The sequence below is a fragment of the Octopus bimaculoides genome, chromosome 7 (assembly GCF_046866305.1).
Source record: "Octopus bimaculoides isolate indiv1 chromosome 7, ASM4686630v1, whole genome shotgun sequence".
NCBI lineage: Eukaryota > Metazoa > Mollusca > Cephalopoda > Octopoda > Octopodidae > Octopus > Octopus bimaculoides.
Window position 1 is genome coordinate 96,351,333 of NC_142934.1, and position 22,139 is coordinate 96,373,471.

General features: G+C 34.4%; 1 protein-coding gene across 35 annotated transcripts in view; it reads left to right on the forward strand.

Annotated features, from left to right (window-relative positions):
* Positions 1-22,139, forward strand: part of LOC106883309 (teneurin-m) — a 572,946-nt gene that overhangs the window by 313,762 nt on the left and 237,045 nt on the right. For 19 of the 35 annotated variants that reach the window (XM_089355687.1, XM_052969800.2, XM_052969805.2 and 16 more), the window contains exons 4-5: positions 5,207-5,227; positions 11,109-11,474. The exons of 9 other annotated variants lie outside the window; for them this stretch is intronic. In XM_089355687.1, coding sequence (XP_089211813.1) covers positions 5,207-5,227; positions 11,109-11,474 — 387 coding nt within the window. The remainder of the gene's footprint in view (positions 1-5,206; positions 5,228-11,108; positions 11,475-22,139) is intronic. 7 more of the 35 variants (XM_052969811.2, XM_089355704.1, XM_089355709.1 and 4 more) reach the window with 2 other exon arrangements.

The window sequence follows — 22,139 nt, forward strand, 5'->3', positions numbered from 1 at the left end:
TACCCCATCCCCACACTTAATAATGCACATATTTCCGACATACACGTCAAGATAACTCTTCCCAGCTTCACAGCGAATCCAACTAAGGGACATAACTCATAGCCTAATCCCCTGCCCTTTTTTGTTTCACCATCTCTTTCATAGCAACCACAGACCAGATGTGTCAATTCACCTCTGACAATAGAGAGCAGTCAGCATATTCCCTTCCATAACGGGTAACTCTGATGAGCGTAAGGTTATATAATTGGATTGTTATTCCATTGTAGTCCTAATGTGAAACCAACTGGCAAAATCATCCATGATGGGTATATAATACTGTACATTTTGTATATATATATATATATATATATATATATAAAATATATAAATTAATATGAACATGCATATAAACTGATACACACACAGGATTATATTATATATATATATATATATATATACACACACACCTCAGGTTATTAGTAACACAATGCCTAAGTGAAATAGTAAAGTATATATATATATATATGTATTCTATAACAACTATTGAGTAATCTTTAGGTTTTAATGTGAAATTGGTTTTGTGTGTAACTTGACATGAAAGCAAATATTAATACATATGTACATACTGATGACCTGTAAAAGGTACCTGTGCTGGTGACACATAAAAGGCACCTGTGCCAGTGACACGTAGAAAGCACCCTGATACGCTCTGTGGGGTAGATGGTATTAGGGAGGGTATCCAGCCATAGAAACTAAAACAATACAGACCAGAGTCAGGTGTAGTTCTCAGGCTTATCAGCCCCAGTTAAACTGTCATACCCATGCTAGCATGGAAAATGGACAGTAAATGATGATGATGATGATGATGATTGTGTGTGTGTGTGTGTGTGTGTGTGTGTGTGTGTGTGTGTGTGTGTGTGTGTATCTATAATTTTGCTTTAAAAATACTATATGTAATAAGAATTCCTAGAAATACATTGTTTGTCTGATATCTGTTATGTAACAGTTTTGATATAGGTTGATAGATTAAGGCTGCAATTTGAAACTGCATGGGGTTCTTTTTACCTGGGAAATTATTCTGGAGCTGCCATATTCATAATATATAATTATAAATAAAAATTTATTTATGCCTTTTCATGGTCGTTCTAATTTTGGCAGAGGCTGAAAGAAGTGACTGAAGCGCAGTGGATATAAATCATATTAAATGTAGGTGTTGTGGTAGTAGAAGTAGCAGCAGTAGTAGCAATGGATAAAATGACTGGTGTATCCTAGTTTACCAATAGTTTCTAGAAACATCAAGTACGACCTCTCTTAAGAAACATATTCTTTAGTAGAAATTACTCTTAAAATTAAGTGTCAACAGCTTAAGCCCCATTATGATTTTTGTACATCTGTGAGCAATAATGTCTTCAGTGACAACGTTGAAAGTGATAATGACTATTATGACAATACATAGATATACAAATACACAAGGTATCCATTAATACAAATTCATATAAGCACACATTCACACAACCCTAAATACGTACATATATATATATATAGATAAATTTACAGGCATACATATGCATTCATAGAAGTAAGTGCATATATTAACACATTTCCAAACAAAAAAAAAAAACATACAAAACTGTATAAGTGTTTTAGATATTATTTTGCTGCTGCTATTGATGATGATGATGATTGTATGAAAATACATTGAGTAAGACCTTGTTGCTAACTGATGACTTGGAATGTGATTGGTTTGAAGGCTGCTTCTTGGATTCCTTGAAGTTTCTATGGTAGAAAGGAAGAACTGCTGTTTTTGGTATATACATTATTGAATGGCATCAATGTTTTCCATTGTCTAATCAATCAGAGGAAAAGAAAAGGGGGGAAAAAAATGTAGAAATATATAAATGAAAGGGGACAAGAGGAAGCAGATAGAAAAGGCTTAAGAGAGTTGCAGAGAAATGGAAGGCGGTGAAATTCCTTTCCATTTATGAGTCATTCCAAGATGCTTCCTGTTGTGAATGCCCGGACTGTCTTTCTTGCACAGCAGACATTATGAAAATTGTGTGTAGGACTGAATGTTGCCTCCATGTTTGTGTGTATGTGTGTGTATATGAATGACTCTGCTGGAAAAAAAGTTTTGGAAGGTTGGAAAGAAAAGATTTTTTACTGCACAACTAATGGAAGGTTATGAAGAGATTCTATAGGAAAAACATCATCATCATCATTATTATTGTTCTTGCATTGGCCTTTGCAAATCAATTTTTTCTCAGTTTTGACAGTAGTCAGGTTTTTATCCTTTCCTTTTGTTTTCATTTTTTTTTTTACTTTTGTTTGTTTTGTTTCATGATTTATTGACATTTAAAATAAGTGTTTATTTTCTAAACACATTCTCAACAAAGTTATTTCATTTTTGGAACTTCTGCTGTTCCGCCTGATTGAAATTTTCCTTATATGGTCTTTCTCTCTCTCTCTCTCTCTCTCTCTCTCTCTCTCTCTGTCTGTCTGTCTCTCTCTCTCTCTCTCTCTCTCTCTCTACATATATATATATATATATATGTATATGTATATATATATATATATATATATATATATATATACTCTTTTACTCTTTTACTTGTTTCAGTCATTTGACTGTGGCCATGCTGGAGCACGCCTTTCTTAGTCGAGCTAATCGACCCCAGGACTTATTCTTTGTAAGCCTAGTACTTATTCTATCGGTCTCTCTCTATTGCTGAACTGCTAAGTTACGGGAGGCGTAAACACACCAGCATCGGTTGTCAAGCAATGGTGGAGGGGACAAACACACACACATATATACAATGGGATTCTTTCAGTTTCTGTCTACCAAATCCACTCATAAGGCTTTAGTTAGCCTGAGGCTATAGTAGAAGACACTTGCCCAAGACATATATGGAATGTTTATATATAATTCACCTATATTTGCACCATCAGAAAATCATGAAGTGGCTGTGTGGTAAGAAGCTTGCTTTCCAACCACATGGCTTTGGGTTCAGTCTCACTGCATGGCACTTTGGGTAACTGCCTTGTACTGCATCCTTGGGCCAACCAGAGCCTTGTGAGTGGATTTGTTAGATGGAAATTGAAAGAAGCTCTTCAAGGTGGTGCCCAGTGAGGCCACAGTCTAATAATGACTGAAACAAGTAAAAGATAATATTTACATATGAATCTGACAATCAGCATGTCACACTAATTTCTTTGGTAATACCAATATTTATATCTGTTGCAAGGCAGTGAGCTAGCAGAATTGTTGGCATGCCAGGCAAAATGCATAGCAGCATTTCATCTATATTTGTGTTCTGAGTTCAAATTCTGCTGAGGTCAGCTTTGTCATATATCATTTTGGGTTGATAAAATAAGTACTATTTGTACACTGAGGTTGATGTAATCGACCCCCCCCCCCCGCCACCACAAATCCCTGGCCTTGTACCAAAATTTGAGACCAACATTTACATCTGTTGCTTTTCTTGACTCTTTCATTCTCCACACATACATAAACACATTCTGGTCAGACAGAGACTATTAACTAATTTGATTATAATTTCTTTTTGCATCTTTATCATCATCATCATTTAACTTCTGTTGTCCATACGGGCATGGGTTGGATGGTACCAGACTGAACACTCCTACTGAACATTCCTTTTCCCCTGTCCACCCCCACCCCCACAACCTAAGCTCATCACTCACTCTTTCAACCCTATGTAACTCTAATCTTGTTTCTCTTGCATACCCACCACATTTCAAGTTACCTATCATCATCATCATCATCATCATCATCGTTTAACGTCCGCTTTCCATGCTAGCATGGGTTGGACGATTTGACTGAGGACTGGTGAAACCGGATGGCAACACCAGGCTCCAATATGTTTCCTATTATTGCCATCATCTTCTTCCCACCACCACTACTCATATTTACCAGTGACTATGCCTCCACCAGTGTTCACCATTCACTGCCTTCACCTTTCCCTCTCATTCCATCTGCTGCCCACTTTTTATATTCCTGCAAATCTACTTGACCATTTACCCTTTCCAGTCTTCTCTACTACTTCTCTGATATTCACTGTCTTGTAGCTTGAGGTACAACCCGATATCTCTTCACTGCCATCTTCTCTCTTTTTCTAGCTGAGTCAGCTCTGTATATCCACATCTATAGACACCTGCTTTTGTCATAGTATCATACTCTCGTCCCCTGACATAAAGCCACCTCCTTCAAGACTACACCCCTGTCTCGTTTGAGGAGGTTTGCTCTTGTTTGTTACTTTGTTGATGTCTTATCAGAAGAGCATCAACAAACACTGGAACTATGAGACTCACTGTGTATTTCAGCATTTAGGTGTATATACAAGTATATATTAATCAATGTATATGTGTGTGTCAGTGTGACAAGAAATAAATCATAGACAGAGAGTGTGTGAGAGACACGTATGTATGAGTGCGTGTTCATATATAAATATTACTTATGCATATATCATTATATGTTTATTAGCTTATATTTGTGTATATCAATATCTGTGTATATCTATTTTGGCAAAACATACAATTAAATATATTTATCTTTTAGCACTCACAAATACATACTTCGACATAGAAGTATGCCTCATTAAGGTAGTTCATATGCCTGAAGAAGAAGCACACTTGAAAGCATTAGAGCAGTAATATATTTTTTAAGTAGTCAAAGGTTATGGCTGGCCATAGAGTGACCATTGGTTTTGCACCTGTAAAGCACTTAGCAGTAGTATAAGCAACTCATAAGACTCAAATGTCTGACGGTGCATAACCTCTCTACAACTAGAGGAAGATATAACCGATCATTATGTATTTCTTACTCGAGGTGTGGTGAGTCTATGTATCTTGAGCCGTTTGAGTCTGACAAATCACCTATATTGCTCAGTGCTTTATAGGAGCAAAAGCAATGGTCACTCTGACAGTCCATAACTTTTGACTTACAAATATATGTATATGGAAAATTGTTTGTACTTTCTTGTCTCTTTTCTGTTTTGTCTTTTTTTTTTTATAACAATCTCATTTCCTCTTTTTCTTGAAATGTATATATATTTTCAATTTCATGTCATGATATATATATATATATATATATATATATATATATATATATATATATACATACATACACACTCACACACATACACACACCTTATCATCAAATCTGTATTCCTGCAATATTTTTGTTTTTATTTTCTATACTTGGTTTCTCCAGTAAGGTACTCAAGGTATACAGGTGAGCAAGGCTAGTCTAATAATGCATGATAGACATCATTTGGTTTTGGTTTTTTTCTTACCAATTCAGTGGTATGTGCCAGTATGCCAAATCCTCTTTATTTTCTCTCTCTCTCTCTCTCTCTCTCTCTCTCTCTCTCTCTCTACATCTTTTTCACTCTTATCACTGTCTTCCCAATTTCTCTCCTCATCTACACCATTTTTTTCTTACCGCAGCCATTAGTACTCTCATTCAGATTACAATCCATATTTTTCTGAGACTCTGAAGCAAAATTTAATGCTAATTATTTTTTCTAGAGTAATTTCTTAAAGATCTTTTGATCGTTAAAACACACGTACACACACACGCGCATGGTCGATATAAAGCAAAGAGAGAATATAATTTTCTCTCAAAACAATATCTGATCTAGTCTTTTTATTTATTAATTTCTAATAAGTATTGTATTTCTATATATACATATATTCAGTTTTTTTTTTCTCTGCACTCTCTCACACACATATGCACACACATGCAAATATATAACTTGTCTTTCATCTGATATTCATTTAATATTTAAAAAATCACAATTATCATTAATTATCTATATTTTCTTTGTCTTCATCATTGATTTATTATCAGAAAATTATTTTATGGCTATTATTTTTGTTTTAAATTATGTTCAAGATTTTAATTGAACACCTGATAAATTTTGCATTTTACTCACTGTATATGGATGGCCAGACTCAGAATTAAAAAAAATATATATTATGTAAATTTCAAAACATTCTTACAACAGTCTCTAACATATTAAGCTTTTCCTGATAAGGACTATATGTACTGAAACAACTTCTGTTGTAGTCTGTTTGAAATTATCACTTAAAAGTTGCACTACATGTATGTTTGTCTTTCTTTCAGCTCATAATGCTGCTGAATTTAATACAAAATATATTGTTTAATGTGACTCGAGTACTAGTGTGGTGGTGACGGTAATAATTTGCAATAATGTAGTACCTTTTTTTGATTGGTACCTTTGCATTTTTGGTGCATAGTGCAATAGCACTGGATAAATTTGATGCCCTTGTGCAATTATTATCATCATCATCAATGGCAACATCTTAATTATTATGACAATCCATACTGATTGAGTGGCTGAAATTATTTTCATAAGAAAGCAATCAAATAATCTAGATGCTTAAAAAGTGATTATTTACCTAACATAGAAATTATGAGCAGTGATGAGCATTAAGAGTACTAAAATAAGAATTATCCAGAATATACCTTTTGATGGTATAGCTTCTACAAAGAGATTCCCATGTCTGTGCAACAAAAATAACCATTATTGTTATTTCGAACATTACTGATGCCAATAAATTTTATTTTATTTGTCCCATAGACTTCTAAGACTTCATGTATGCATTAAAGAAAAAAGGAGCTAATTACTTTTTGTTGATTGATTGAATCAGTAAAGGAGTAGAGAGGATATTTCATTTGGTTTTTAGTCCCATGATTTTATGGTATCTTTCAGCTTTCAGGTGATGATAAAATAAGTACTACTTATCCAAGAACTAGTGGTGGAGGGCTCAGTTAAGATCACTCTGTCACCCACAAAATTTATGTCATCTATTTAATTTGGAAAATATTATCATCATTAAGGGTGGTGGAGTACCCAAAACTGTACATTGCCTCTTGATTTATTCATATTCTGAATTCAAATTCTGTCAAGATTGCCTTTGTTTTCATCCCTTCAGTCAATAAAATAGGTTGCAGTAATGTGCAAAGATCTATCCAATAATCTCTATCTATTGCTTATAAATTTATGGCTTTGTTCCAAAATGGAGAAGCCAATAATATTAAAAAAAGTAGCTGCTGATGTAATAGAAATGGTAGAAGTTGGATATGAAGCTGATCAGTGTTTTCGATTTAGCACTAAAGTTGAATTATTTAATTGTACACTTCCAGATCTTTTACCATGTGCTAAACTGAGAAATAACCATTATCAGGCTACTGAATTGGCAGGATTTTTTATGCTACCAGACTATTTCATCTAGTTTCATTATTCTATATTCTAACCCCTCCGATTTCACTTGAATTTCTTTCCTGCACAAAAATTAAAGTATGTGTGAGTACCAGTAATATAAAGAACTTCTCTCTCAAATATTCCTCTTCTCTGCTTTCTGGACAGAAGTCATAATTATTTTCATCTTATTTTTTTTGGTTATGATTTCAAGACAATCTTTTAACATTTAAATATTTTGATTGCCCTAAAGTTTGTAAATATACAAAAAAAAAATCTGAGCTTCTTTTCTTGTCAGACTTGTATAGCGTTCTGCCGAATGAGGTGGTAGAATCATCAGAGCTTTGGACTAGAAGCTTAGTGGCATTTCTTCTGGTTCTTTATATTCTAAGCTCAAAATCTTGCCAACTTTGCCTCTCATCCTTTTCAGGGGCCAATAAAAGTACCAGTCATTTACTGGAGACAATGTATTTCACTAACACTACTCCATCTAAAATTCCTAACTTTGTGTCAAAAGTTGAAACACTTTTTCTTTTTTATCTCCACCTCCCCCTGCATTTTCAAACTTATGGACTTGTGTCCAGTAGTAGCAAACATTATCATTGTTCAAATTCCATAAAATGTCGTCATCATAATCATCATCATAATCATCATCATAATCATTATCATCATCTTTTAACGTCCCTCTTTCATGTTTGCATGGATTATTTCGTTTGACAGGATCTGGCAGGTTTGAGGACTGTACTGTGCTCCAATGTCTGCTTCAGTGTGGTTTCTACGACTGAATGCCTTTCTTAATGCCAACTGTTTTACAGAGTCTAAAGGTGTTGTTTACATTGCACCAACACTAGTGAGGTTACCATGTAGCTCACAAGACTAGCAACCTTTTGACTGAGTGATGCTACAGTAGAGAGGAAGGCACATTATGGAAGAATAGACAAGGGTAATTGGAAATAAAAATGCTTAGAAGAGAATGTGACTGTCTACCATTTTTAAGTTCCCCAAACTGTCCATTTGTTACTATTTGTATTCAAATCTTGACATAAATTGTGTTACTTTGTTGTAAAGGGATTTCATAAGATAACATTTGTTGTACAACATCCAATATTACTATAAGATGCATTTTGATGACTTCCTTTTCCTATGTACTCGTTACATAGTAGGGCCCCTGTAATTTGACCATACCCTTCTATAATTCCATACCTTTCATTAATTTAGAATATTATCATCATAAGTATCATTATTGCTAATATGTTAGCTCTAGTATTTGCAGTTTATTTCTTTTTATCATTCACTCCATTTTCTTGTATTTCTATAGTTACATATTTATCTACTTATATTCTTCTATGTATCTCTTCTATTTCTCTTAATAAAGCAATATTTTCTTTCCAAAAGACTGAAAGAGCAATTCTTTTTGAAAACAAACACCCTCTTCACATGAAATACTCAAATGCAATTACTTAAAAATAAAATTGTTTTATCGAAAACTGCTATCACTGTCAGTTGGGAATAGATAGCATCAAAATAAATGTAAATCGCTTCTCTGATTTCTTTCACACATGTGCGCACACACACGTGCACACATGCACGCACAAACACACACACACATACATACACACACACTCTCTCTCTCTCTCTCTTTCCCCCATTTACGTCTCCATCTCAAACTCACAACTTTAATTTGTAGATCTATGATCAGTGAACTCCCATCTTATAGATCTATCATCAAACTAAAAATAAGTCCCATTACATAGTTTAGATCATCTAATATATCATCAATCATAGAAGTTCAATACATCGATATATCTTATACCAAACATAAGCAGTTCAATACTTCTTTCATTAAGCATAGAACATCATAGAACCCATTTATCAGATCTATCGTTCATGAAACATAGAAATTCAATGCATATCTCTTTATAGCATCATGTGTATGAAAAGCTTACACATAGATCTATCTTTCATTTGGTCTTATCTGTTTATCGATTTCTCTAACTACCTATCTATCTATCATAAATTATGTGCTCAATACATAGATCATTTATCAAACATATAACTACCGTAGTTTGTCCAATATATATGAAACTTAGAATTTCTGTTGACGTTATCTCTTCCTCATCAAACATCCCAGCACTCACCACTAAACAGACCTATCTCAGCAAATACCAAGCTTATTTATTTAGAAGTTGTTTATCATTGAAAAATCATTTTTAATACATACATTACCAAAATTTAAAATATCAACATGCAAGATCTATCTTTTACTCTGTAATCCTTGTAAATAGCTAAATTTAGCCACGATACAATTACTGATACTCGTTGAATGAAACTGGTCATTCTTTGGCTTGCAAGACATTTCTTTCTAAATCTCAAGTGAAATTATAATTTAATCATTTGTTTATGTCAAATTCCATTGTAATTATGAATGCTTTTGTGGTTTTAAACCGAGGAATATTAAAATCTACCTATTCAAATTTGTTTATCTTTTATTCAATCATTTGGCAACAGCAGCACACTGCTCCTCACCCTTTAATTCAAACCTCACTCAATACACAGATCAAGCTATTGTGTAAATGTTTTGTACTCTCACTATAAATTCTGCTTTCCACTCCTCAGAACTTATAGCACAAAAATGCATTATGCATTGCCCAGATGAATGCAATAATGTTGCACGACAACTGGAACAAAACTAAGGAAAAAGAAAATATTCTCATATTTTGTAGAAGGCAAGGCTGTTTGCATGAATGAATTCTTCTGTTCTTCTCTTTCCTCATTCACTATCTCTTCCCTGTCAACTTCTCTTCATCTATCTCACGATATCTCTTTTCTTTGTCTTTCTTTCTTTCTTTCTTTCTTTTTTTTTTTTTGTCTTAGAGATATCACTCACTGACTTTGATACTTTTCTCTATATGAAGACCACTTCAAGCTGATATGATCACCAATTCCATTGAGCCTTTCATAACACTTGTGGAATGGTTTGAGTTGATTTCCAGCACTGACAGACATGGTTCATGAATCACCCTTTTCTGCTTCCTCACTTGAGCCATTTATTCAGTCACTCATTTCTTGATGTAATCCTCTCACTCATTAATCCTCCACTAAATACATATTCATTCACTCCAGCAGTTCATTTCACTTAATCCATGCATCCATTGGCTGGTCGTTCCAAATATAACATCACAACCTCTCTCCACCAATCAAAATTTTTGGTATTTCGCTATTTCTGCTGACCCTGTCATACTCTGTCAAAGTTACTCTGTCAGCATTTTAAAATTTCAACCTGTGAAACAATACACCACACAAATTATATGAGCATTTTTGTTTAAACATATTATATATGCACATAACATTTATTTCTGTGCATGTACATGTATATACATTTTCCTTTTTACACATGTATGTGCACATGCACTTGATTGAAACACACACAGTTTCTCTCTCTCTCACATACACACACAAGCTTCACACACACAAGCTTCACACACACACACACACACGCACAAACTTCACACACACACACACACACACAAGCTTCACGCAAACACACACATGATTCACACAAACACACACACATACACACACACACACACACACACACACATACACACACACACACACACACACAGACTTCACACACAAACACACACAAACTTCACACACACACTTCACTCTCGAATCCCATTATTTATTAGCTGTGTCCAAAAATGTTAGCATGCACAAGTGTGGGTGTAAAGTGTAATTTGAACTTGGATGTATGCGAGGAGTGCTTCTATACTTCTTGTACTTGAACATATGCGAGCTTGTTTGTGTGTGTGAGTATATGTTTGCATGTGTGTAAAAAAGAGGGAATTGTTCACTATAAAATTATTTGTTCCTTCTTACCCCCAGGCTGGCCAGCCGGCGCAGCACCTCCTTCTGTTATGGCTTATGGGGCCTGCCCACTGCAACAGTGCAATGCAGACCAGAGTCCAACAATGGCACCAGATGATATGGCCGACTTCTATAACTATGCAAGCGCTGGGTCAGACGGTGACATCGAGACAGACTACGGCATATCTTCCTCACACCCCCGGTTCAGTCACCGGCAAAAATCAACTAACGCATCCCACCACCATATAGACTCTGAGAGTTCGTCTCTCTCCTCTTCAGCTGGCCTTGCTAGTAGCCACTTGAAAGACGCAAATGTCTGCGCGAAACTCTCTGATTCAGACGGCACCGATCAAGAAACTGCTACCATACATTACGGCCATGCAGGTAAAAAAAAAATATGAAAAAAAGAATAATAAATTTCTAAAAATTAATCTAAAATTTAAAAAAATAATTTTTAAAAGATTGAAAAATAAAAGTAAACAAAAAATATGTAATTAAGACATAAAAATTGTTTTCAAAGGTTACTACTACTACTGCTACTACTGCTGCTGCAGCTGCTGCAGCTGCTCCTACTAACACTAACCAACTCCCATCCCACATCAAATAGCTTGTCCATCTATGCTTGCTCAATCTAAGCTATTAATGAAGGATTTACTGTGCATGGGGGAAATGAGCCATTGTGTATTCTTTGCATGCTAAGTGCATGTATGTATATGCTGCAGATGTGCACATGCATGCACATACTGACAGACAGACAGACACATACACACACTACTTCTGCAAGTACAATTACATATCCCCCCCATTTTTTACTGCAATAAGTAATGCATCTACAGCAGATTAGTTGCTGCCCCATGGTATTTCCATGACTACTTCACCTCTTAATATTGATGCTGAAATGCTCCATGTTATTTTTGCTTCCAAGACTACTCCTCTGCTTATTACTTACTCCTACTGCCCTTATTAATTCTGCTCCCTAGTGCTGATGATACAACTACTTCTGTTCCCTCTACTCTTCCTACTACTATCACATGTGCATTGACAGAATCATTGCATCATGGCATGAAGATGCCTGTCCAAATTCTTTATGTTCTCAGTTCAAATTCAGCTTTGATTGCTTGGCGGGGATCAATTTTCAAGGTCAGTAAAATAAAGTACCAATGAAGCACCACGACTGATTATCCCTTAAACCCTTAAAATATAAAGTTATCATAATCTGTTTGTGGAAATCAATATTACTAGGGCTATAAGGCAGTGAGGAGTTAGCAGAAACATTAACACGCTGGGCAAAATGCTTAGCAGTATTTCGTCTGTCTTTATGTTCTGAGTTTAAATTCTGCCAAGGTCGATTTTTGCCTTTCATCCTTTTGGTGTCGATAAATTAAGTACCAGTTGCGTACTGGGGTCGATCTAATCAACTGGACCCCCTCCCCCAAAATTTCGGGCCTTGTGCCTAGAGTAGAAAAGAATATTAGTAGAGCTATAACAAACGCTTTTGTTACAACCTCTTGCATGGTCTTAGAAATATTTTTCACAGTATTTGAATCCCAGAAATGTTCTTGTTGGTGTTGTTGATGCAGCTAGAATCTAGTGTCTGTGGCTGCAACCAAACAATCTGTTTTTCAACCCAACATATACTACTACTACTACTACTACTACTACTAAACTAGTCTGTTTCATCCTACTAGAAAAATAATCTAAAATCTCTCCCTGATTACATGCCACCATCTGGCAATGGGAAGGCCACACTGAAAAATGTAGTTCTTTATATACAGTGGCTAACAGAAGAATTAGAATGGTCATGGTTGGAGTTCCTTTGACGACAGACCTACTCAAGCAGGGCAATGTTAAAAAATGAATCAAATGGAAATGATTAGGGATTTGCCTCATCTTGCAAAATTAATAACAAAATGACTTCTCTCGGTTAGGACAGTCTTACCATTGTCAACAGGAACACCACAGATAGTCTGAGATGAGCTGAAAAAAAGACAAAGAAAAAAAGAAAAGAAAAAGATATATAGTGATAGAACAACTTTGATCATTGACCTACTTGATCAGTGCTGACCTGGGTTAAACAATAACAAAACAAGCATAACTGCAACAATGTTTGCAAATGCTGCTGCTACTACTACTATTACTGCTATTACTACTGCTTCCACTGCTGCCGCTACTACTACTACTACTACTACTACTACTACTACTACTACTACTACTACTACTATGTTATTTTTGTTTTGGTTATTTGAATTTGTGTCAATAATAATAACATGCATAACTATATGTTTACCTTCACCACTACCAATAATAATAAGAAGAAGAATGACAACCCTACCATTCATATGACTGCTTGTAATAGCAACAGTCTTCACAAACTCATTAATAACAATACCAATCAATAACTAACACCAATTATTATACTGACAACATCACTGCAAACAATAACCAGTCTTATCACATGTCTGCATCCATCGTCAGCACCACTAATACGCTACCTAACTGCTTCAAGTTCCTCCACTTGTTTCTGATGCCTGGATTTCTTGTACAATTGTCATTATTTCTCATGTATCGAGGCTGATTCTCAAATGATCTGCTATTTATTTTTGACAATCACATGAATGAAGGTTTGTAGAATCTGCTGCACTGGTCAAATACTCAGATACACTTACAGTGGATTCAAACTACAGGCCCTTAGGCTAGTTGTCTAATGCCATATCTAATCATCCATTTAATTAGTTAATTTTCAGATTACAAGTTTTTAAGGATGATAAGTCTCATGATAAACCATCAGCTTAATTCATAGAGGAAGACCATTGCCTCAAATTGAATTCTGACTGACAATTATATGCCAGCAGGGAGCATCTACATAAACCCTCAAATTGCTAGAAATGGAACCCTAATCTCTCTATTATTACACTCTATAATCAGTTGAATGGTAAAATTTTCCTCCGCAAAATGTCCATCATATTTCTAAAAATATTATATAAAACAATTGGTGTGGCATGCTTTTAGGCTCAGAGCTCAGAATCAGAGTATCCAAAGCATAACGATGCCATGACTTTATGCCTGGATAGGAACTGCTAGATAGGTTGAGAGTTGACAAATCCTTTTCTCACTCAACACTTATCAAAATAAAAACCTTTAGCATTTTGACAGGCCACATCAGTCCTAATATTTTACCTGTTTATGTCCAAACTGGCCAGATCTGGCCTCTTACACTTACCCTACAATGTCATTCTAAAAATAAACAATCATATCATCAATTGATCTGAAACACTGCAAATAATTAAGCATCATGGTTGACGGATTAATCTGAATGCTAAAAAATGAAGTGCTAAATTTTTGAACAGCAAACCTATATAAAAGATGGAGTGTTAGCACAGAATCAGGTGGTGAAGTTTTCTGTCCTAACCTACAAAGTGAACATTTTATATGAACTTCTCCAGAGTTACACAAAGCTGGTCTCATACAAACAGCAGCAACAGCCCTTCATTGTGACTAAGATAAAAAGCATAAAGTGAAGTTATCAGTCAATTGGTGCACATGACAAAGACACCATAATTGCAACTGAATTAGGAAGCGATAGAGCTTGTAAATTCAAGAGAGTTAAAGTATGCTCCAGGGAGTCTGTTGATTCTCAAAACTGTCTAAATCAGTTTGGCTACAATATTATGCAATATAAGCTACTTAAATCAATAAACGACATCAGCAGCAATCAGCTTAAAATGCTTTAACAAAATTAAGCAATGGGAACTTGAAGGAATAATAATAAGAAGAAGAATCTATCTACAAATATAAAGCACATAAACAATACCCACACTAAGTATCACTATCATTACATACTGAACTTAAAAACAACACAAACACACCAACAAACAGGCAACTCTATTTACAAGTACAGCAAATTCTTTTGCAAGCAGTTATTTCATTAGAAATGTATCTTATTTCTTCTTCTAAAGTTTTGACCACTGGCAATCTTTTGTTCATATTTGGTTGTAAATTGCCTTCTTGATTAGTTAAGTAATTGTTTGATTTTAACTGTTTTACTATATTTTTTTTTTTTTAATTTTATTTGATTTTTTATTTTATTAATTGATCTTATTCTTAGTTTATTCTCTTTTCGTTCTTTCTCTTCTCCTCCTCCTCCTCCTCCTCCTTTCTCTTCTTTTCCTCCTCCTCCTTCCACCGTTATGACATTAATACTCACACCAATGAGTATTAAATTCTACAAACTTCCATGCAACCACACCCATTGCCATTGTCACCACCATTAACAATAACAACAACAATACCTTCAACAGTTAATTACTTCCTCCTAACTGAAACCATAAAAAACAAAAAACAAAAGCAACTAATGGGCCTCTTCATAGTTGGTTGAAATACTAGAAATAACAGTCAAGTGTCACCTTGTTCTCTTAAAAAGATAAGGATATATTAGATGAGGTAGTTCTTGGCGTACAAGAAAAAAGGAAAAAAAGAAAAATTGCGATTGTCATTGCTAACACCTTTTGATCCTAGTTTGCTGCATTTGGGTTAGCTTGGGGTTGAACAACAAAAGCAACAGCATAAAAACATAAGCTCTGTTTCTTTTTGACTCCAGTACATTTGAATAGCATTTATACCAGTATTCGAACAAAGTAATTATTATTCAAAGCAGCCAATTCCAGGAAGCATCACAAAATGATCTGATGTATTGTCCACTGTCTATGACCAGCACAAAGCATCAAATGAAAATTGGCTTGTGGATAATGTACATTTCAATCCAAATGGCCATGAGATTAAGGTACTGCTGACCACTCAGTCATATACAGTTTCAAATCATTTAGCTACCATTGATTTGTGTCTAAGGCACTTGATTCTGCTTGCACTGATTTATCTGAAGGTAAAACAAAAAGGTGAGGCCATTCCATTGATTATCCTAAATGACTCTGTTGTCACCACGATAACATTTATTGTAATCTTTGAGAGATGTAAGTTGGGCAGGCCAAACATATATATATATATATATATATATATATATATATTTGCACTATTTACATGACTGAAGAAAAATAATTTCTTTCTTTCTTTGCAGTTGTGTATTTAACTGTAGGAAGGGGATCCAACATATAAAGAAAGCATGCGTGCAAAACTGGACATAAAATAATATTTAATTTTAAAATATCATACTTTGGTTTTATAGACTCATAAAAACTGGAAATTACTCCCTTTTAAGATGAAATATTGACATGTTTTGCAGCCCAAAATATACTTGGGTGGATACTTGTTACATACACAGCTACATTTAAGTTCTTCACTTAAATAAGAGTTTTAATGCTTTTCTTCACTCCTGTTGATTTTTAAAAATCTACAATTAAGTCAAGTGTACAACAAAGGGTTCAGAATGTTAGTCATTGCGCTGTGCAGTGTTAATAACAACTCAACCAGTATTTAATAAATATTTAGAACAATCAAGAAATAATTAAAAAGAGTCAATAAATGACTGAGGAAATAGAATAACAGTGAACCTATCGTTAATTAGTTGAAATACAATAAATCAAATTATAAATTCTAAGACTTGTTTTAAATATTTGCTCTTTTTGGGAGACTAACAATAACAACAACAGTAATAATAACAAAACAGTCCTTGAAATTGGGTAAAAAGAGGACAATTGCATCTATTATACAGCCCCTGCTTTTTGATTGTGTTTTCTTTATATATATATATATATATATATATATATATATATATATATATATATATATGCTAGTTGAATATTTTTAGATTTCCAGGTTTTAAAAAATCTTTTTAGATTTTGGTTTCTGTGGTGATCCATGTATGCATTAATGCATACATGTACACACACACACATACACGCATGCATGCATGCATGCATGCATATATATACATACATAGATACATACATACATGTACACATATACATATATACACACATACATATGTGCATGCACGCGCACACACACACACACACATACACACATTCATACATGCATGCATACACACTTACAAACATCCCTACACACACACAAAATGATTACTATTTATTGTGTAGCTTGTAGAGTGCTTAGTTGTGTAGTAAAAGAATGCGTAGAAGGGCTTCCAGATGTGTAAATATAAAAAAAAAAAGAACCCCAAAAACCCTAAGTCCAGCAAACAAAAATTATTGTTTTAAATGGTTTGTTTGGAACAGAATGGAATGGCATTATATTAGATGTTGATATTTGTGGTTTCTTTATTGATATTTGTTTATGCACAAGTTTTTTTTGTTCATTATTGTTTTCATTATTATTATGTAAAGCATATAGAAGAAGTGTAGTGGAATTGGCCAGATCAGAAGGGTGTGTCTAGAGTTGAAATAATTTCCAGTGATATATTGACATGGTGGTGGAGACAAGGTTCTCAACTCAACTGATCCAATTAAATAGACAACTCATTTGCTTTTAGCTATTAGCCTTCAACCTTATTCTATGTATAAATTTCTGATGCTTTTGTGTTTTTTTTTAAATTACTTAACATAATAAGATCGGCACTGACCATGGCCATTGAAGTCCTAAGCATGTTATTATAACATAAAATGTGTCTTGGGGTTTTCAAACTTGGTGGAGCCATCCTTGTCAACATTTAACTAGCATCAATTTCTTCCAGAGGAAGGAGAAGAACCACCCCGTAGCACTTGAATGATCAGTCCTGACAGTTGAAAGCAAAGCTAACTTCAGCAGGATTTGAACTCAGAAAGCATAGTATTAAAGCAAATACCACAAAATATTCTATCCAATGACTCTGCCAATCAACCACATTAGTATATTGTGGCCAACTGATCTAATTAAGCATATAACTCGATTTCTTTTAGTAATTAGTCAAGAGCTTTATTCCTATGTTCTGATATGTTTTACAATTACACAATACAGAAAAGATGAACACTAACCATAGCCATTGGAGGTTTTTGTAAGGCATGTGCAGTTGATACTTAAATATGTTTAGTTGATAAGGATAAGTAACAAAGAACTTGCAAAAGATGATGATTCTAGGACTTGGTGTACTGAAGATGTCATCTAGTTCAATTCCCCGGTGAAAAAGCCATATCACCATAAATAACATGGGGAAAATTTCAGAATGTAATGATTGTATTCTTCATTCCCCACTAAGTAACAGATTGTTGTATGTTTGATAAAAAGAAAAAAGTCCTTTATACCTGATGATTGGGCAGCAGAATGGTAGAAATGTTGAAGAGAGTTGCGCTAAATACAATGACAACTTTGTCTTACTCGTGAACATCATTTGAAACCCCAGCAGAGCTGATGCTAACTTCCCATCTGTCTACGAATGTATGGCCATGTTCAATGATTGAATTAGTGCAATGGAAGTCTCTGAACTTTAGCACATGCAAAGAAGGAAGTTGTGAATTAGTAGAATAATACAGTAAGTAGTAAGACCCACTGGCCAGATTGTTTAGGACTTTCATAATTGGTAGCTTTATTGGATTAAAATCTCCATGGTCGCCTACATCTTCTTCCTATCAAAACTCAAGAAATGTCACATGTACTTTGGGTCAAGTCATTTACTATTGAAATCCCAAATTAGTCTTAGAAATAAAGAGCATAATTTGTGGCAAAACATTTTTGTTAAGTAACATGGTTTGATGCTGCTTATCAAATCAAGGAATTAAAAAATTCCCTCCCTTCTCTATGGCCATTGCATCATCATCATCGTTATTATTATTATTATTATTATTATTATTATTAAAAGTATAAAAATTACATTATTCCATTTCCCAGTAGATAAGTTTATGTAAGGATTAAGTTGGTTAAAAATACTGAGAGAATCTTTTCCTCCACCACCCCTCATAAAAGCAGTAACAAAAATATAAACCAAGAGGAAAATACATAAAAGCATTGAGAAAAAAAAAAAAAGGAAAAAAGGGTCTCTGGTAATCCATAGACACCATTAAAACTTTAAATTGCAAGTATTTCACTTACAACCGTATTAATTTCTCTTGCCACACAACTTCACTCATTTTCAAAACTTAGATATAGTTTCATGTATTCTGGGCTTTTTTTTTTCTCTACTGAGGATTAGCAAATATGCCCTTTATGTTGTTGTATGATTTTATTTCGTGTGTGTGTGTGTCTGTGCACATACATATTGATTTCATTACACATGTATGTGTATACACACACACACACATATATATGTATATACACAAGCATATATGTATACGTACATATATTCATATATATATATATATGTATGTGTATATAATTTTTAGCTTTAACCTTTTCTTGCTCATTAAAATTCTAGTGCTAATTTTTGTTTTGATTTTTAAACAGTTTCAAGGAAACTACTGAAGTTGAAGAAATAATTTACATTCTTTTCTTTTCTTTTTCTTATTTTATTAAATTTATTTTATTTTGTTTATTCATCCATTTTTTAATTTTATTGATTATCCCTTTTTCTGTTCATTAAAATTCAAATGCAAACACACATTTTGCAAATTTTATAAGCAGATTGATAATAATCTTCTTGCATAAAAAAAAGGTAAACTAATGCTGCCAAGTCGTTAACTCTCTTACCTTTTTCCTCATCTCTGGGAAAATATTCAACTGACACAGCACTGCATGCTAATTTAACATTTGTCAGTTACAGTAGTGGTACTATGATTAATCCACAGTACTTATTAGCGAATGACAGAGGACATTAGTAGATGTGACTAGCAACATAGCACAGATATATAAAGAGCATTAATGTTTTGCAGGAGATGGTTTGTCTCCTGGCATATCAACCTCACTTGTGCATCTGAACAAGGTGCATTGCTCTGCTAGAAAAAGCTGACAATAATCAAGTTCTATTCTCCTCTCAGTTTCATAGCTAAACTGACAGTGGAAGGCATAGCATCTGCAAAACCAATTGTTGGTCGAGATGAAAAACATTTTGCACTAGGAAAGAAATGAATAGAATGAATGTAAACCATGGATGGAAGAATGTATATGAATGCCTGTGCATGCACACACACACACACACACACTCACACACACTCACACACACACAACAAATGCATCCAAATTCAAAATTGAAGTGCTGGTCAAATGTTGGTATGAAACTGATATGGCCGAATTCTTCCCTTGCATAGTCTATTGTAGTTAATATTCCAGTGATCAGGCATTAGTTTCCAGAAGTTGTATGAACTTTGAAACATTACATAAACTGAAATTTTGACTTCATGACCCTCTTTATCTTTTTTATTGTTATGCTGTAGAGTCGGTCATCTAGCATCTACACACACACACACACACACAGAGTGAGAAAGAGAATGGTCAAGTCCAGATCAAATTTTTGTGGGAGATAAAAAGCCATAGACTGCACTAAGAAATTTTTATTGTCCTTTGAAAATACATCAGCAAACTCTAGCTAAAGGCACAGCCTGAAAATTGTGACATTATTCTTTATATAGAAATGAGGACAGAGAAAAAGATTGCTTGTGTATGAAATAATATTTGAATAAATTTTTTAATAATTTTGCCTATCAAAATTTATTTAGAATGCTAGATTGTCAATCCCTTGTTACTATAAAATGGTTGCAATTAGGTCTCTACTCTGTGCATCAGTTTAACTTTGTTGTAGAGATTACATCTTATATGTATGTGGCTTCCCAAGATGGAGGGGTTGCCAATATTGGAAGAGCCCCACCCATCTGGAATAGGGTAGAAACAGTTTGGTGAGGTTAATGGATATTCACTGGATATTCATTCTTTTGATTGGCATTTATCAATTCCCAAGATATGCAAATATGCATGTGGAGATTCTATCTATTCCATCCTCCGTTGATTGGCATCTATTATTCCCAAGAGATGCAAGCTTGCATACGAAGGAGATGTAGTCACAAGAGCCAGCATATGCATACTTTGAATGGGCAGCAGTTTTTGAATTAACTTTTAAGAATCAGCATATCATTGCTTCTAAACGTTGAGGAATGAATATGTTATGTTTTGAAAATCCCAGTTTCAGTGCATAATAAGTGTATGGCAATGTAATCTCTCTCTCTTTCTCTCTCTCTCTCTCTTACTCACACACACACTCTCAGGAACATGTATATTTATATATTTGTGCACATGTATGTGGGAGCATGTATTAAGCTTATGTGTATGTATGTGTGTGTGTGTGTGTGCACGCATGCACACACACACACTCTTACAAATTATATATAAAATACATGTACTGTACATATTCATTATTTGTATAATATATATTATAAATTTAAAAAAAAAGATCTTTCGTGTTTGCATAGGTTGGACAAGCTGGGGAATTGCACTGGGCTGTAGTGTTTGATTTAACATGGTTTCTTCAATTTGATGCCCTTCCTATTGGCAATCATTTTAAAGAGTGCTGTAGATACATTTTTCATGGCACCAGCTTCAGTGAGGTTACCATGAAGCTTTCGTGACAGCTCGTTCATAATTGAGTGGGACTTGAGTAGAAAGCAATGCAGCTTTATGCAAGATAATGAAAGGCTAAAGTATAAAAAAAGGAGCTTGGAAGAACTGGTTTCATGCTGCAGATGAGGAACTTGGTTACTTGAATTGTACAAAAGTGGATGGGAATAATTGGTGTAGAATAAAGATAATGGTGGTGAAATGTAAGGCTGGACTGCTGGGGTTGAAGAACAGGTGGGTAATGGTTACAAGAGTAGATGGAGACAGGAACAAATGGTTAAAGGTAGATAGGAGCACAAAGTACTGAATGATGAACAAAGGTTGAGGAGGAGAGTCTGTGATAAATATGGAATTGGATGCAAGGTTAGAAAGTAGATGAGGACTAGAGATTGGTTGGAGTCGGAGGGGTAGATGTAATGATTGCTTAGAGGTGATCAATGATAGATAGTGTGCACTGACAGACAGGTAGTTCGGAAGAGTGAAGAGAAGCAGAATGTTAATAAATACAGCTGAAAGGAGAAGAGACCCAACAGAAAAAAAGATAACGTGTGTGGGGGGGGAGGTAGATGAGTGGGAGTGGAGAAATAGGGACTGCATAAGAAGAGTGGGAAGAGGTACATGAGT